General features: G+C 40.5%; 1 protein-coding gene and 4 gene segments (V, D, J or C); 3 read left to right on the top strand and 2 right to left on the bottom strand.

The window, feature by feature from the left end:
- The first annotated feature begins 652 nt into the window (after nt 1–652).
- LOC132981628 (Ig kappa chain V region 3381-like) lies at nt 653–1,600 on the top strand. The segment is given in 2 exon segments: nt 653–791; nt 899–1,600. Coding segments are annotated over 2 exon segments (378 nt in total).
- Nucleotides 1,601–5,389: 3,789 nt separating this feature from the next.
- Nucleotides 5,390–7,608, bottom strand: LOC132982566 (Ig kappa-b4 chain C region-like). The segment is given in 3 exon segments: nt 5,390–6,196; nt 7,279–7,356; nt 7,590–7,608. Coding segments are annotated over 3 exon segments (423 nt in total).
- Nucleotides 7,609–7,639: 31 nt separating this feature from the next.
- On the top strand, nt 7,640–13,759 carry LOC132982565 (uncharacterized). Its single transcript, XM_061049117.1, has 4 exons — nt 7,640–7,779; nt 7,887–8,216; nt 11,455–11,631; nt 11,739–13,759. Exons 1-4 carry the CDS (start codon nt 7,725–7,727, stop codon nt 12,059–12,061), a joined length of 885 nt encoding a protein of 294 aa, XP_060905100.1. The 5' UTR covers nt 7,640–7,724; the 3' UTR covers nt 12,062–13,759.
- A 59-nt stretch (nt 13,760–13,818) lies between these two features.
- Nucleotides 13,819–15,444, bottom strand: LOC132982564 (Ig kappa-b4 chain C region-like). The segment is given in 3 exon segments: nt 13,819–14,335; nt 15,050–15,125; nt 15,436–15,444. Coding segments are annotated over 3 exon segments (411 nt in total).
- Nucleotides 15,445–15,796: 352 nt separating this feature from the next.
- Nucleotides 15,797–16,893, top strand: LOC132981653 (Ig kappa chain V region 3381-like). The segment is given in 2 exon segments: nt 15,797–15,934; nt 16,042–16,893. Coding segments are annotated over 2 exon segments (387 nt in total).
- The last annotated feature ends 2,032 nt before the right edge of the window (nt 16,894–18,925 follow it).

Raw genomic sequence — 18,925 nt, 5'->3', positions numbered from 1 at the left:
AAAGAGAGAGAGAGATCAATGACACTTTTGGGAGGTCAAATACCCTTTTTCTCGCAAGTGGCAGCCGAGGACGCGACTGCATTTGTCAGTCTTCTTTAGAGAAGATGAAACTGGTCTGAAACATTTCACTTCCCTCTCTTAGCTCAGTAACCGTTCAACAGACAGGCACCACTGCTTAACCGTGACAACAGACACGTTTCACTACTTAAAACAAAACGTTATGAGCAACTTTTTTTAGACTTCGGATGCAGTGAAGTTTGGTCTGCAAAATACAAATTCAGAATTTCGCTGTGATTCTGTGATAAGTCGTTGTATATGTTGTAACCACTTTCAAAATTTTTCTCATTAAAGAAACATTTTTAATCCTCGAGAAAGGGCAAATACAAGCAACACAAAAAAGTAATAAGCAAAATACTTATTCAGGTTTTAAAGAGTAGTTTAAATGTTGTTTGAATTGTGTATATGAAAAACTGAAACTTGTGGAAAAATAATTGTTAAAGCTACTGAAATACTTTTTAGAAAACTTTTAAAATTCTTGAAAGACTCATCGTCAGATCAGCTCATTGAGTGATTGAAATCCATCATTTCCATAAAGAGCCACTTTGCATGAGCAGCAGCATGCTCCAGTGCTCGAGGAGAGTTTAAAGTCCTGAGAGTTGAACACTGGAGGACTGACAGCTGTCCTTCATCACACCAGAAGCCACAGAAATCCTCCTCCTCCTCCTCGTCCAAAAACATGACTTTGATCTGCGTCCTCATCTGGACTCTCCTCCTCTGCTGCTGCTTCACAGGTAAAGTCCAGACAATCTAACTCCTCTCCTCTATGAACATCCGTCTCTCTGAAATGAAGCCCACACAACCCTGATGCTGCTTCATGTGTTTGTCTCTGTCTCCTCAGAGTCCAGAGGACAGGTCTCAGTGACTCAGCCTGCAGCAGTGAGATCTGCTCTGGGAGCCTCTGTCACCATCTCATGTACAACCAGTGAGGATGTAGATACTACGGTCTATGAACCCGACTTAGCCTGGTACCAACAGAAAGATGGAGGAACTCCTAAACTGCTGATTTACTCTGGTAGCACTCGAGAAACAGGGATTTCAGGTCGTTTTACAGGCAGTGGATCAAACTCTGACTTCACTCTGACCATCAGTGGAGTCCAGACTGAAGACGCAGCAGTTTACTACTGTCAGAGTTATCACAGTGGAGGTGTGTTCACACAGTGAAAAAGCGTCGTACAAAAACCTCCCTCAGTCAGCCTGAACAGAAACCAGACTGACTGCTGCAGCAGGAAGCTTCTGTAGAGACTGACACACTTCACTGAGGACACACACTCAAACACTACACTGACTGGTTTCCATCACCTCTTCCCTGTAATACAAAAGCTACACAATCAGTTATTCAATATCATATATTTCCACTATACAGTACTTAGCATTTCAAAATGAACCCTTGGCATATGTCAGATATTTATGAAAAGATTTTTAGTGTTGTCCTCGTTCTCTTCTCAAAGGTGACTTCAAGAGAGTGTGGGGTAAAGCCGATCACAGAGCCAGCCTCTTTAATCAGCTTATTGATCCTATTTGTATCATCCAAACAGAAGCTGCCCCCCCCCCCATTGTTATTAATATAGTTCTTAATCATTACAGATGCTCTTATAAAGAATATAGCAGTAGAAATATAAAATATATAAATAACATATGGAATGAAAATAAGATATAAAGCAATTAGTACAAGAAATGGTTTGAAGAATACAGCTATGTACCGAGATCATGTTAATAATAAATGAGTTACTGTATGTTCTGTACTAAAGCACAGAGACTGTTAATGATTTAAATAATTCAGGTTATATTTGTTTCATGTTAAGATGAAGTACTATCCACAATAAATTTCTTAATCTTTCCTCACACAAAATCTGAGACAATTTGATGTAGAATATCATTGTGCAAGTGAGTGAGAGAGCTGAAAATAGCATGATTACAATAAGGTTAACTTCTTAACTTTGAATAGATGTTGATTACCTGAATACTGTACCTATGTTGTCTGGGTAGTACACTGTTGAATTTATAAATGTGCTCTTACACACAGATGAATACAGAAAAATATATGAGAACAAAAAAATTATTTAATGAATAACTGATATTTTCTCTCTTTCTTTGCCATCCTGAAGACCCCTCACTAAAAGTCCACGTTCTCCTGGATCCATGTCACATGCTCGAGCTTCTTCAGAATTACTTTTCAACAGTCGAAGTTCTGGTGAGAGAAGATGGCCAGCAGATAAGACAGCAGTACATGAAGGAGCTCCACAAACTTCAGGAGGAGGAGGAGGAGGGTTTGCACCTTGGAAGACTGTATTCATGCTGTTCAAATAAAAATAGATCTCCTCCAAACAACTTGCAATCAAACTATTTTCTTCCCATTTTAAAACCGTTTGTCCAGTTTAGATGGGAGAAGTTGATATTATGTGATATTGATCTGGGAAGACTACATTTCTAAATCATTTTTAACTGTTTTTATTCACAAGTTATTGATCTTATTTACTCTCCATGTGTCTTGATTTAAGAATGGGGCTGTGCTTAAGGGAAAATTTTTGCAATGACTGTCAAAAGAATAAAAAGTTGTGTAAAAGTAGACTTCCTTCCCTTAGCTATTGAGTTGAGCATTAATGCACATTTAAGTCTTGTCATTTCAAATCTGAAATGTATACTCATAAGTAGACATAAAGGAGTGCATTTATATAGAAATATTTATTTAATCTGAAAAACCACATTTAAAAAGTCTGTTTTTACAGCAGAGATTAACATGTTTACAGCTTGGTACATTGGACATTTATTTTGATACGATTTTGTGTTTCACTAAACACAAAAATCCTTCAAATTCATTTTAGTCTAAATACAGAGAAAAACATGCATACAAATGTTTGGGGTCAGTCATTTTCAGTCTTGCATTTCAAAATAAAATAATCTCTTGACATACAAAGGGTTAATATTTGACTTACTTCCAACATCCAGTCTGGTTCCTCCACCAAATGTGTACCACAGTGATACAAACTCACTGAGTCGCCGTACAAAAACCTCTCACTAAAGAAAGAAAAAAAAATGCTCTTGTCTGCAAAACCTTCAAATGAATTGAAAAGTATAAAGAATACATTTCCATTAATATTCAAAATGCCAGATTCTCTTTGAAAATTTTCTCCAGAAGCATGAACACGGTTTTAAAAACATGTCTTATTGAAAGTTAAAAAAATTAACTTTATAATTAGTATAATCCAAATCCCCAGTTAGTCAGAGTATTTCCATAAAGAGCCACTTTGCATGAGCAGCAGCATGCTCCAGTGCTCGAGGAGAGTTTAAAGTCCTGAGAGTTGAACACTGGAGGACTGACAGCTGTCCTTCATCACAACAGGAGCCACAGAAATCCTCCTCCTCCTCCTCGTCCAAAAACATGACTTTGATCTGCGTCCTCATCTGGACTCTCCTCCTCTGCTGCTGCTTCACAGGTAAAGTCCAGACAATCTAACTCCTCTCTGAAATGAACATCCGTCTCTCTGAAATGAAGCCCACACAACCCTGATGCTGCTTCATGTGTTTGTCTCTGTCTCCTCAGAGTCCAGAGGGCAGGTCACAGTGACTCAGCCTGCAGCAGTGAGATCTGCTCTGGGAGCCTCCGTCACCGTCTCATGTAGGACCAGTCAGAATGTAGATACTACAGGCAGCAAACCAGACCTAGCTTGGTACCAACAGAAAGATGGAGGAACTCCTAAACTGCTGATTTACTCTGGTAGCACTCGAGTATCGGGGACTTCAAGTCGTTTTACAGGCAGTGGATCACGCTCTGACTTCACTCTGACCATCAGTGGAGTCCAGACTGAAGACGCAGCAGTTTACTACTGTCAGAGTTATCACACTGGAGGTGTGTTCACACAGTGAAAAAGCGTCGTACAAAAACCTCCCTCAGTCAGCCTGAACAGAAACCAGACTGACTGCTGCAGCAGGAAGCTTCTGTAGAGACTGACACACTTCACTGAGGACACACACTCAAACACTACACTGACTGGTTTCCATCACCTCTTCCCTGTAATACAAAAGCTACACAATCAATTATTCAATATCATATATTTCCACTATACAGTACATAGCATTTCAAAATGAACCCTTGGCATATGTCAGATATTTATGAAAAGATTTTTAGTGTTGTCCTCGTTCTCTTCTCAAATGTGACTTCAAGAGAGTGTGGGGTAAAGCCGATCACAGAGCCAGCCTCTTTGATCAGCTTATTGATCCTATTTGTATCATCCAAACAGAAGCTGCCTCCCCAACAGCACAGAACAGCATAAAAGAGGACGATAGCCAAGATACAAAACGTACAGAAGGTTCTTGCTAAAGTCAGAGGATCTAAACTTCCTTAAGAGTCTTGACTGAGCCTTATTGAATACGACATTAGTGTCCTTTTTCCAATTTAATTTACTGTCCATGAAGACATCGAGATATTTATGAAACTGGACAGTTTGGATCTGCTATGAGGGGAAACATCGTCTTTCTTTCTTCTAAAATCAATCATATGTTCCTTTGTCTATCCAACATTCAATATGCATCCCACCAGCTGACTAAAGATTCAATCTCTATTTTTGTTGGTCAGATTATTGCCTTGGGTAAGTAGGTGCACAAGTGCAGTAACATCTGAAAACTTGTGGACATGATGCCTGTGCACACTAACACAATCAGGACCTGGAGAGATGTCAGTGGGGCTGCTACACACTGCGACTCAGGGAGCACAACAGAGCTGTTGGGGGTTCAGTGTCTTGCTCTAGGACACCTCTATAGCACTCGGAGAGTGACCTGGAACCTGGCAGCTTCCATACTTTGATGTGTACAGGGACTTGAACCAGCGACCCTCAGGTTCTCAAACAAGGTCCCTACAGACTGAGCTACTGCCACCAAAGAGATATAAAATACAGCGCCTGCTCTATCAACTGAGCTAAACTGGTGCCCTGCAGAGGAAAGGTTAGTCTGCACTGACAGAACTATATGTCTTGTATAAGACTCTTTAAGTCTTCTTAAAGTCATCAACTACCTCAGAGGTTCCAAACTTGTTTCCATTAGAGTCCTCCTAATTATATCCAAGAAAAGCAGAGCACCCAAAGCACCCACAGGTAAAAGAAAGAGTTTACTACTGTCAAAAATTAACACACATTTGAATTGTTTTCATTGATTAATATGTCTTTTCGTGAGATAAGTCTTAAATCTTTTTATTTTGACATCCAAACAGAATATGCAGAACACCAAGAGACCTTTGCATAAACTTACCACAATATATGTTTTCATGATTTTAATTAATATATGTAAACCACAGAGCAGGCTTTGAACAACATGCCAGAAGCAATGTTTTATCACTTTATGCAGATGATGCCATCCGATTTATTTCTAACACATTTCTTACCCACCTTCATTATTTTCAGAGATTTAACAATTCAACACATCAGTCATCAGATTGAGACGTTTCACCATCTTCAACAGCAGATTTTGATGATATAAGATTATTTGGAAGTTTTACATTGCTATATATTTTTTTAGTTTTTTAGCTGAACTTACCAAAGTCCGTTCAAAAATTGTTAACCTGAGAAGACTATGAACACTCTTTCACAGTTATAACAGTGTTAAGAAATAAAAAATATACACAACAAATACTGTTTAATTCCATTTTTATTCTTTTGCTCATGTTAAGAAAAACTGTCACTACAAAAGGCGAGAAAAGTTAACTTTGAAACATAAAATCATAGAGAGGGAAAGAAGGCATTTAGCGTGCAAACTGAGGGCAGTTTCAGGAATAAAACAACGGCAGGGAGAAACCAGGAGCAGAGTCCAGGTGATACAGCTCAGTCCTGGGAACACTGGTCCCTCCTCAGTGTCTCTGAGACAAGCGTCTGGGAGCCCTGGGTGGCCTCACAGGTCACAGAGCCCACCTTCGTCCACTGGTCTGCAGAGAGCCTCAGGGTGCTGCTCCAGCTGTAACGAGCGTCCTGCTCCATCACCGCAGGGCCCCTGCTCTCCTCCCAGCTGCCGCCGCTGATGCCGTCCACCTTCCAGGCCAGACTCCAGTCCGAGGGGAAGCCCTTGTTGGCCAGGCACACGAGCGTGGCCTTCCCCTGCTGCAGCTCCTCATTGGAAGGGGGCAGAACCATCAAGGTGGGACGGGCTTCACCTAGGAGACACCAATCAGAACAGAGGACAGGAACCACACAGCTGTCAGTCAAACACATCACTCTTGGACACCTTTGCAGTTGAAAGCAGAGTTTCTCCTTTAAGCAGTTTCTGTCAGATGTTTTTTTTCTGCTTCAGCAGTCACTCACACATTGTTTCACTTCCCTCTCAGAAATCTGTCATGCAAATCAACACAGAGACCAGAATACACTGGACATAAAATATATATGCTGAAAAATCATCAAATCACTCAAACCTTTGAAAATAACTATTTTTCTAACTCTTGAGTGGAAACATGAACCAAATCTATCAATAAAACATTTTTTAAATCATAAAAGGCTAAAAAATCTTAAGTGACATAATCTGCAGAAAGAGATCAGAGATTTTGAACATTTTCATTAAAAATTCTTACAACTTCCCTTTGAGCAATATATTCAAAATGACAAAATGAAATAATGGCCTTTAAGAGTTATCGTTGATGTGGAATAGATATTTGAAATCAGATAATTATTTTGAATGAATCTGAAGCTGCTGAACTGAATGTGAATGATCTGTCCTGAGATGGTACAGGAGGACAAACACAAACAGGAAAAAAATATAATGTAAAAATGTATAAATGTTTCTTTGTATTGTACATGAAAAAAAACAAATAATTCATGATTACATTACATTGTTTAGAATTGAACAGAAACTTACCTCCAACATCCAGTCTGGTTCCTCCACCAAAAGTCCTCCACAGTGATACAAAGTCACTGAGCCGCCGTACAAAAACCTCTCACTGCACAGAGACACGGCTCTCTGACTTCAACACATCGTACTCAAACTACCAGCCCTCAAGATGCAACTTCACCTTTACAATGATAACACTCATTTACTCTGTAACAACTGATGACTCTGGCTTCAGATTTGACGTTTATTTTGATACGATTTTGTGTTTCACTAAAGCACAAAAATCCTTTAAATTCATTTTAGTCTAAATACAGAGAAAAACATGCATACAAATGTTTGGGGTCAGTCATTTTCAGTCTTGCATTTCAAAATAAAATAATCTCTTGACATACAAAGGGTTAATATTTGACTTACTTCCAACATCCAGTCTGGTTCCTCCACCAAATGTGTACCACAGTGATGCAAACTCACTGAGTCGCCGTACAAAAACCTCTCACTAAAGAAAGAAAAAAAATGCTCTTGTCTACAAAACCTTCAAATGAACTGAAAAGTATAAAGAATACATTTCCATTAATATTCAAAATTAAGACATTTTATTCCGGGGATTTCTCCAGAAGCATGAACACGGTTTTAAAAACATGTCTTATTGAAAGTTAAAACAATTAACTTTATAATTAGTATAATCCAAGTCCCCAGTTAGTCAGAGCATTTCCATAAAGAGCCACTTTGCATGAGCAGCAGCATGCTCCAGTGCTCGGGGAGAGTTTAAAGTCCTGAGAGTTGAACACTGGAGGACTGACAGCTGTCCTTCATCACAACAGGAGCCACAGAAATCCTCCTCCTCCTCCTCATCCAAAAACATGACTTTGATCTGCATCCTCATCTGGACTCTCCTCCTCTGCTGCTGCTTCACAGGTAAAGTCCAGACAATCTAACTCCTCTCCTCTATGAACATCCATCTCTCTGAAATGAAGCCCACACAACCCTGATGCTGCTTCATGTGTTTGTCTCTGTCTCCTCAGAGTCCAGAGGACAGGTCACAGTGACTCAGCCTGCAGCAGTGAGATCTGCTCTGGGAGCCTCTGTCACCGTCTCATGTAGGACCAGTCAGAATGTAGATACTACGAACAGCAAACCCGACTTAGCCTGGTACCAACAGAAAGATGGAGGAACTCCTAAACTGCTGATTTTCTCTGGTAGCACTCGAGTATCGGGGACTTCAAGTCGTTTTACAGGCAGTGGATCACGCTCTGACTTCACTCTCACCATCAGTGGAGTCCAGACTGAAGACGCAGCAGTTTACTACTGTCAGAGTGTACATGATATCAACAGTCAGTATGTGTTCACACAGTGAAAAAGCGTCGTACAAAAACCTCCCTCAGTCAGCCTGAACAGAAACCAGACTGACTAGTAGGAAGCTTCTGTAGAGACTGACACACTTCACTGAGGACACACCGAACCACAGATGTGCGCTCAGTTTAGTTTACTGTCCTGCAGACTCTTTCACCTAAAACAACTTTTCAACTTATACAATAACAGCCAATGTTTAGGGAAGGGTAAAAGGAACACATAGCAGTACTTGAATAAGAGAGGAAGCAAACACTATACAAGAGCCAGCCTGCACTTTACGTGTTTTTATTTGCCTCTATAAGGTGTTCACAAATGTCCAACTGAACCTGGGCCTTACAGCCCCGTTTCCACCAAGCGGTCTGGTTTGGTTCAGTACAGTCTGATACAGTAAACCCTGATCTTGCTTGCGTTTCAACAGCCAACCGTACATCATAAAACAACAGCGGCACGACAGACAGCCAAGACATTCAACAAAGAAGAAGAAGAATGTGACACAGTAAACAAAAATGAATGATTGCATCTCCCAGGTCGTCCATGGGGCGGAGCTACGCGCTGACATATAGTCGCATAAAAACAAAAAACAACCTTTTACTGACTCTCTCCAAAACGTGGTGCGTTTTGTGTTTGTCCTTTATTACCGCTGTCAAGTGAAGATTGTTCTTTCGACCAATCAACAGACTGCAGTGTGTCTAGCTCCAACCTTTAGGGTCGGTTCAGTACGCTTGGCACCCCAACAGAAGAGTACCAAAAAAGTATTCTGTTGACTGCTGACAGTAGAAACGCCAATACATGTGTACCATACCGAACTGAACCGGACGGGTTCTTAAGTTTCTATCTACACTCTTCTCCTCTGTCGCTTCATTGGATCCGCAGAGTCCCTTTGCACCTTTAAGAAAAACCCAGAAAGACCCAGCTCTTTATGAACACTAATGACCTTCATGATGATGATGAAGATGGTGTTGTTTGATAATGATGATCACGATATTTAGGATGGTTTTGATGCTGATTAGAACTCTGAAGAACAGCTGTCGAAGTTGTGCTTTCCTGTCAGCACCTGTGTGTCAGATCAGACTGAAATCTGTTCATTTGCACCTACTGACTTTGTTTCCCCCGCTCTAGATCCTCGCTTGTGTTGCACTTTGGATAATAGCGTCTGCTAAGTGAATTGTAGAGTTGAAGTGACTCTGAAAGATTAAAAGTCCCAAACCTCAAAGGCACAGTTTCTTTTCCTTTCAAGTGATCACAGGTATCTGGATCCTGCTTCTCAATCCAATGCAAAGTGTGTGAAAACAAAACATTGACTGGATCCTTTCTGAATCCCTAAAAGAAACAAACAGTCAAAATGGAGTCAAAATATTCAACCTGAAATAAGAAAAAACAAGTCATAATAGCAATATCTAGAAAACTGATATTAAATAGATAAGAAAATGCACGAGCATCTTATTAGAAACACATAACCATCAAATCTTCACACCCATTACATCACCATTAATTTCAAGAACTACTCAAGACCTCGTCTCTATGAGGTGTAAAGTGATCCTCTTCAGTGAGTCCTTACAGGAGAGTCTCTGTGGAGACTGACTGAGCTGCTTCACTAACAGTCTGGATTTATTAACAGAGTCTGGTGGATGAACTGAGCAGGATATAAGGCCAATTTTAAAAGACGTACGCTGCTGCCCTCTGGTGGCTGAATGAGGGAAATGATACTGATAGAGGTACCAAATTGTCCTCTTGAAGTAACACACTGATAATTATAATATGAAACTATTCATCAAACGGAAGAAGACAATGCTTTAAAGCAAGATGAATGAAACATACAAGACGACAAGGTCACATTTTTTAAGCATGGGAGATAATTATAAGAAGAACTAACTCAAGACATCGTATTTCATGTGGACCCTTATAAAATCAATATACTACCTAAAGCTAATACTTCCTTAAACAAAATAATAATGTCAATGTTATGGGGAAGATGTGGCTTAGAGGTACAGTGGGTTGGTTGTCAGAAAAGTTGGCGGTTTGATCCCCAGTTGAAGCAACCCAAATGGTTCCTGAAGGCATCACCGTCAGTGTGTGATCGGATTGATGGGCAGTTTGGCTCGTTGTGACACATCTCCAGGATAGTGTGTGGTTTCAGTTATTCTCATGTTTTACGTCTTGTGTTTTTGACACTTACCCTGCATCTCGTTTCAGATCCTTTGCTTTCTTCTACTCTCACCTGTGTCTCCTGCGTCTGTGATTACCTGATGTGTCTCACCTGTGTCTAGTTGTCTTCCGACCTTTTTCTGTATTTTCTGACCTGCCTGTTGCCCAACGTTTTGATTACCTTGTGATTTGGATTCCCATGTACTGACCTCCCTTCTGATTAAACAGACTTTGTATCTTCTCTAAGTGTTTTTGGATTTGTGCATTTGGGTTCTTAGTACAATTGTCACATTGCAGGAAGTCATATGACTAGAAATACATCATGCTGACACTTTTGTGTTGCTAGATGGAAAACCAAATCTCCCAAATGACTTTTTTCTGTTTAGGCCAGGCTTACACTCTGCAAAGTCAGGCTGTATCCGACTCAAATGTTTGAGTTGCACCACTGAGGCCGATGCACACAGGAGTGGAGAAGCACTGCAAAGAGAGAGAGAGATCAATGACACTTTTGGGAGGTCAAATACCCTTTTTCTTGCAAGTGGCAGCCGAGGACGCGACTGCATTTGTCAGTCTTCTTTAGAGAAGATGAAACTGGTCTGAAACATTTCACTTCCCTCTCTTAGCTCAGTAACCGTTCAACAGACAGGCACCACTGCTTAACCGTGACAACAGACACGTTTCACTACTTAAAACAAAACGTTATGAGCAACTTTTTTTAGACTTCGGATGCAGTGAAGTTTGGTCTGCAAAATACGAATTCAGAATTTCGCTGTGATTCTGTGATAAGTCGTTGTATATGTTGTAACCACTTTCAAAATTTTTCTCATTAAAAAAACATTTTTAATCCTCGAGAAAGGGCAAATACAAGCAACACAAAAAAGTAATAAGCAAAATACTTATTTAGGTTTTAAAGAGTAGTTTAAATGTTGTTTGAATTGTGTATATGAAAAACTGAAACTTGTGGAAAAATAATTGTTAAAGCTACTGAAATACTTTTTAGAAAACTTTTAAAATACTTGAAAGACTCATCGTCAGATCAGCTCATTGAGTGATTGAAATCCATCATTTCCATAAAGAGCCACTTTGCATGAGCAGCAGCATGCTCCAGTGATCGGGGAGAGTTTAAAGTCCTGAGAGTTGAACACTGGAGGACTGACAGCTGTCCTTCATCACACCAGAAGCCACAGAAATCCTCCTCCTCCTCCTCGTCCAAAAACATGACTTTGATCTGCGTCCTCATCTGGACTCTCCTCCTCTGCTGCTGCTTCACAGGTAAAGTCCAGACAATCTAACTCCTCTCTGAAATGAACATCCATCTCTCTGAAATGAAGCCCGCACAACCCTGATGCTGCTTCATGTGTTTGTCTCTGTCTCCTCAGAGTCCAGAGGACAGGTCACAGTGACTCAGCCTGCAGCAGTGAGATCTGCTCTGGGAGCCTCTGTCACCGTCTCATGTACAACCAGTGAGGATGTAGATACTACGGACTATGAACCCGACTTAGCCTGGTACCAACAGAAAGATGGAGGAACTCCTAAACTGCTGATTTACTCTGGTAGCACTCGAGTATCGGGGACTTCAAGTCGTTTTACAGGCAGTGGATCAAACTCTGACTTCACTCTGACCATCAGTGGAGTCCAGACTGAAGACGCAGCAGTTTACTACTGTCAGAGTTATCACACTGGAGGTGTGTTCACACAGTGAAAAAGCGTCGTACAAAAACCTCCCTCAGTCAGCCTGAACAGAAACCAGACTGACTGCTGCAGCAGGAAGCTTCTGTAGAGACTGACACACTTCACTGAGGACACACACTCAAACACTACACTGACTGGTTTCCATCACCTCTTCCCTGTAGTACAAAAGCTACACAATCAATTATTCAATATCATATATTACCACTATACAGTACTTAGCATTTCAAAATGAACCCTTGGCATATGTCAGATATTTATGAAAAGATTTTTAGTGTTGTCCTCGTTCTCTTCTCAAAGGTGACTTCAAGAGAGTGTGGGGGTAAAGCCGATCACAGAGCCAGCCTCTTTGATCAGCTTATTGATCCTATTTGTATCATCCAAACAGAAGCTGCACCCCCAACAGCACAGAACAGCATAAAAGAGGACACTAGCCAAGATACAAAACGTACAGAAGGTTCTTGCTAAAGTCAGAGGATCTAAGCTTCCTTAAGAGTCTTTACTGAGCCTTATTGAATACGACATTAGTGTCCTTTTTCTAATTTAATTTACTGTCCATGAAGACATCGAGATATTTATGAAACTGGACAGTTTGGATCTGCTATGAGGGGAAACATCGTCTTTCTTTCTTCTGAAATAAATAATATGTTCCTTTGTCTTTCCAACATTCAATATGCATCACACCAGCTGACTAAAGATTCAATCTCTATTTTTGTTGGTCAGATTGTTGCCTTGGGTAAGTAGGTGCACGAGTGCAGTAACATCTGAAAACTTGTGGACATGATGCCTGTGCACACTAACACAATCAGGACCTGGAGAGATGTCAGTGGGGCTGCTACACACTGCGACACAGGGAGAACAACAGAGCTGTTGGGGGCTCGGTGTCTTGCTCTAGGACACCTCTATAGCACTCGGAGAGTGACCTGGAACCTGGCAGCTTCCATACTTTGATGTGTACAGGGACTTGAACCAGCGACCCTCGGGTTCCCAAACAAGGTCCCTACAGACTGAGCTACTGCCACCACAAATATATAAAATACAGGGCCCGCTCTATCAACTGAGCTAAACTGGTGCCCTGCAGAGGAAAGGTTAGTCTGCACTGACAGAACTATATGTCTTGTATAAGACTCTTTAAGTCTTCTTAAAGTCATCAACTACCTCAGAGGTTCCAAACTTGTTTCCATTAGAGTCCTCCTAATTATATCCAAGAAAAGCAGAGCACCCAAAGCACCCACAGGTAAAAGAACGAGTTTACTACTGTCAAAAATTAAAAAACATTTGAATTGTTTTCATTGATTAATATGTCTTTTCGTGAGATAAGTCTTAAATCTTTTTATTTTGACATCCAAACAGAATATGCAGAACACCAAGAGACCTTTGCATAAACTTACCACGATATATGTTTTCATGATTTTAATTAATATATTTAAACCACAGAGCAGGCTTTGAACAACATGCCAGAAGCAATGTTTTATCACTTTATGCAGATGATGCCATCCGATTTATTTCTAACACATTTCTTACCCACCTTCATTATTTTCAGAGATTTAACAATTCAAAACATCAGTCATCAGATTGAGACGTTTCACCATCTTCAACAGCAGATTTTGATGATATAAGATTATTTGGAAGTTTTACATTGCTATATATTTTTTTTTTTTTTTTAGCTGAAATTACCAAAGTCCGTTCAAAAATTGTTAACCTGAGAAGACTATGAACACTCTTTCACAGTTATAACAGTGTTAAGAAATAAAAAATATGCACAACAAATACTGTTTGATTCCATTTTTATTCTTTTGCTCATGTTAAGAAAAACTGTCAATACAAAAGGCGAGAAAAGTTAACGTTGAAACATAAAATCATAGAGAGGGAAAGAAGGCATTTAGCGTGCAAACTGAGGGCAGTTTCAGGAATAAAACAACGGCAGGGAGAAACCAGGAGCAGAGTCCAGGTGATACAGCTCAGTCCTGGGAACACTGGTCCCTCCTCAGTGTCTCTGAGACCAGCGTCTGGGAGCCCTGGGTGGCCTCACAGGTCACAGAGCCCACCTTCGTCCACTGGTCTGCAGAGAGCCTCAGGGTGCTGCTCCAGCTGTAACGAGCGTCCTGCTCCATCACCGCAGGGCCCCTGCTCTCCTCCCAGCTGCCGCCGCTGATGCCGTCCACCTTCCAGGCCAGACTCCAGTCCGAGGGGAAGCCCTTGTTGGCCAGGCACACGAGCGTGGCCTTCCCCTGCTGCAGCTCCTCATTGGAAGGGGGCAGAACCATCAAGGTGGGACGGGCTTCACCTAGGAGACACCAATCAGAACAGAGGACAGGAACCACACAGCTGTCAGTCAAACACATCACTCCTGGACACCTTTGCAGTTGAAAGCAGAGTTTCTCCTTTAAGCAGTTTCTGTCAGATGTTTTTTTTCTGCTTCAGCAGTCACTCACACATTGTTTCACTTCCCTCTCAGAAATCTGTCATGCAAATCAACAGAGAGACGATCATCGTACGGAGAGACTAGAATACACTGGACATAAAATATGTACGCTGAAAAATCATCAAATCACTCAAACCTTTAAAAATAACTATTTTTCTTACTCTTGAGTGGAAACATGAACCAAATCTATCAATAAAACATTTTTTAAATCATAAAAGGCAAACAAATCTTAAGTGACATAATCTGCAGAAAGAGATCAGAGATTTTGAACATTTTCATTCAAAATTCTTACAACTTCCCTTTGAGCAATTTATTAAAAATGACAAAATGAAATAAGGGCCTTTAAGAGTTATCGTTGATGTGGAATAGATATTTGAAATCAGAGAATTAATTTGAATAAATCTGAAGCTGCTGAACTGAATGTGAATGATCTGTCCTGGGATGGTACAGGAGGACAAACACAAACAGGAAAAAAATATAATGTAAAAATGTATAAATGTTTCTTTGTATTGTACATGAAAAAACCCCAATAATTCATGATTACATTACATTGTTTAGAATTGAACAGAAACTTACCTCCGACATCCAGTCTGGTTCCTCCACCAAAAGTCCACCACAGTGATACAAAGTCACTGAGCCACCGTACAAAAACCTCTCACTGCACAGAGACACGGCTCTCTGACTTCAACACATCGTACTCAAACTACCAGCCCTCAAGATGCAACTTCACCTTTACAATGATAACACTAATTTACTCTGTAACAAATGATGACTCTGGCTTCAGATTTGACGTTTATTTTGATACGATTTTGTGTTTCACTAAACACAAAAATCCTTCAAATTCATTTTAGTCTAAATACAGAGAAAAACATACATACAAATGTTTGGGGTCAGTCATTTTCAGTCTTGCATTTCAAAATAAAATAATCTCTTGACATACAAAGGGTTAATATTTGACTTACTTCCAACATCCAGTCTGGTTCCTCCACCAAATGTGTACCACAGTGATACAAACTCACTGAGTCGCCGTACAAAAACCTCTCACTAAAGAAAGAAAAAAAAATGCTCTTGTCTGCAAAACCTTCAAATGAACTGAAAAGTATAAAGAATACATTTCTATTAATATTCAAAATTAAGACATTTTATTCCGGGGATTTCTCCAGAAGCATGAACACGGTTTTAAAAACATGTCTTATTTAAAGTTAAAAAAATTAACTTTATAATTAGTTTAATCCAAGTCCCCAGTTAGTCAGAGCATTTCCATAAAGAGCCACTTTGCATGAGCAGCAGCATGCTCCAGTGCTCGGGGAGAGTTTAAAGTCCTGAGAGTTGAACACTGGAGGACTGACAGCTGTCCTTCATCACAACAGGAGCCACAGAAATCCTCCTCCTCCTCGTCCAAAAACATGACTTTGATCTGCGTCCTCATCTGGACTCTCCTCCTCTGCTGCTGCTTCACAGGTAAAGTCCAAACAATCTAACTCCTCTCCTCTATGAACATCCGTCTCTCTGAAATGAAGCCCACACAACCCTGATGCTGCTTCATGTGTTTGTCTCTGTCTCCTCAGAGTCCAGAGGACAGGTCACAGTGACTCAGCCTGCAGCAGTGAGATCTGCTCTGGGAGCCTCTGTCACCGTCTCATGTAGGACCAGTCAGAATGTAGATACTACGAACAGCAAACCCGACTTAGCCTGGTACCAACAGAAAGATGGAGGAACTCCTAAACTGCTGATTTACTCTGGTAGCACTCGAGAAACGGGGACTTCAAGTCGTTTTACAGGCAGTGGATCACGGTCTGACTTCACTCTGACCATCAGTGGAGTCCAGACTGAAGACGCAGCAGTTTACTACTGTCAGAGTTTACATGATATCAACAGTCAGTGGGTGTTCACACAGTGAAAAAGCGTCGTACAAAAACCTCCCTCAGTCAGCCTGAACAGAAACCAGACTGACTGCTGCAGCAGGAAGCTTCTGCAGAGACTGACACACTTCACTGAGGACACACCGAACCACAGATGTGCGCTCAGTTTAGTTTACTGTCCTGCAGACTCTTTTACCTAAAACAACTTTTCAACTTACACAATAAGAGCCAATGTTTAGGGAAGGGTAAAAGCAACACATAGCAGTACTTGAATAAGAGAGGAAGCAAACACTATACAAGAGCCAGCCTGCACTTTATGTGTTTTTATTTGCCTCTATAAGGTGTTCACAAATGTCCAACTGAACCTGGGCCTTACAGCCCCGTTTCCACCAAGCGGTCTGGTTTGGTTCAGTACAGTCTGATACAGTAAACCCTGATCTTGCTTGCGTTTCAACAGCCAACCGTACATCATAAAACAACAGCGGCACGACAGACAGCCAAGACATTCAACAAAGAAGAAGAAGAATGTGACACAGTAAACAAAAATGAATGATTGCATCTCCCAGGTCGTCCATGGGGCGGAGCTACGCGCTGACATATAGTCGCATAAAAACAAAAAACAGCCTTTTACTGACTCTCTCCAAAACGTGGTGCGTTTTGTGTTTGTCCTTTATTACCGCTGTCAAGTGAAGATTCTTCTTTCGACCAATCAACAGACTGCAGTGTGTCTAGCTCCAACCTTTAGGGTCGGTTCAGTACGCTTGGCACCCCAACAGAAGAGTACCAAAAAAGTATTCTGTTGACTGCTGACAGTAGAAACGCCAATACATGTGTACCATACCGAACTGAACCAGACGGGTTCTTAAGTTTCTATCTACACTCTTCTCCTCTGTCGCTTCATTGGATCCGCAGAGTCCCTTTGCACCTTTAAGAAAAACCCAGAAAGACCCAGCTCTTTATGAACATTAATGACCTTCATGATGATGATGAAGATGGTGTTGTTTGATAATGATGATCACGATATTTAGGATGGTTTTGATGCTGATTAGAACTCTGAAGAACAGCTGTCGAAGTTGTGCTTTCCTGTCAGCACCTGTGTGTCAGATCAGACTGAAATCTGTTCATTTGCACCTACTGACTTTGTTTCCCCCTCTCTACATCCTCGCTTGTGTTGCACTTTGGATAATAGCGTCTGCTAAGTGAATTGTAGAGTTGAAGTGACTCTGAAAGATTAAAAGTCCCAAACCTCAAAGGCACAGTTTCTTTTCCTTTCAAGTGATCACAGGTATCTGGATCCTGCTTCTCAATCCAATGCAAAGTGTGTGAAAACAAAACATTGACTGGATCCTTTCTGAATCCCTAAAAGAAACAAATAGTCAAAATGGAGTCAAAATATTCAACCTGAAATAAGAAAAAACAAGTCATAATAACAATATCTAGAAAACTGATATTAAATAGATAAGAAAATGCACGAGCATCTTATTAGAAACACATAACCATCAAATCTTCACACCTATTACATCACCATTAATTTCAAGAACTACTCAAGACCTCGTCTCTATGAGGTGTAAAGTGATCCTCTTCAGTGAGTCCTTACAGGAGAGTCTCTGTGGAGACTGACTGAGCTGCTTCACTAACAGTCTGGATTTATTAACAGAGTCTGGTGGATGAACTGAGCAGGATATGAGGCCAATTTTAAAAGACGTACTCTGCTGCCCTCTGGTGGCTGAATGAGGGAAATGATACTGATAGAGGTACAACACACTGATTTAAAGATACTTATAATATACAACTATGAAGAATGAAGAACCCAAGGATGAAACGCTTTAAAGCAAGATTACTGAAACATGGAAGAAAACAAGGATTCTTAATAATTACAAGAATAACTAACTTAAGACAGTCGTATTTCCTAAGGACCCTAATAAAAATCAAAGTTAACCGCATTAGACAAAATGTAATGGGGCAGCTGTGGCTTAGAGGTACAGTGGGTTGATTGTCAGAAAAGTTGTCGGTTTGATCCCCAGTTGCAGTAACTCAAATGGTTCCTGAAGGCATCACCGTCAGTGTGTGATCGGATTGATGGACAGTTTGGCACTTTATGTCTCGTCTCCAGGATAGTGTAGTTCCTTTCTTCAGCCAAAGTCTTTCTGTCACATTTCCATGTTATCCATTGTAATGAATAATTTTCTTAATTCACTTGTCTCTCCTGATTTAAATAATATAGAATTATATTTGTTTCCACAATGTTCTGAAATACATAACTTCAAATTTTAGAAAAGTTTTTGCTAATGCAATGCAAAGTGCAAAAAAACAGCAGTTCCTCGATTGTCCACTTAGCTGTGGCATAATTTTTACAGACCAGAGGTTTGACGCTTGATTTTGGTCTTGACAAATCATTCTACATTAGCAAAACTGTATATGGTGATTTTTTTTCTATAAAATATGTATGGATTACGCAAAAAACAGAGAGTTTTGCATAACCGTCTTGGTTCAAAACTTACAGCAGCAGAGTTTTTAGTATCAAAGTTTTCTGAAGACAGTGAAGAGGCTGATGCAACCGTCAAAGCGCTACAGGATAGCAACACATTAC

This window comes from Labrus mixtus, chromosome 10, assembly GCF_963584025.1.
Source record: "Labrus mixtus chromosome 10, fLabMix1.1, whole genome shotgun sequence".
Lineage (NCBI taxonomy): Eukaryota > Metazoa > Chordata > Actinopteri > Labriformes > Labridae > Labrus > Labrus mixtus.
This window is presented reverse-complemented; position numbering and strand designations above follow the sequence as displayed.

Excerpts from the sequence above, each read along its gene's own strand:
- LOC132982565 (XM_061049117.1), top strand. The coding sequence starts at position 7,725 with ATGACTTTGATCTGCATCCTCATCTGGACTCTCCTCCTCTGCTGCTGC. Across the intron at positions 8,217-11,454 it reads TCAGTATGTGTTCACACAGT|CAGCATGCTCCAGTGATCGG; the intron begins GAAAAAGCGTCG and ends TTGCATGAGCAG. Across the intron at positions 11,632-11,738 it reads CCTCTGCTGCTGCTTCACAG|AGTCCAGAGGACAGGTCACA; the intron begins GTAAAGTCCAGA and ends CTGTCTCCTCAG.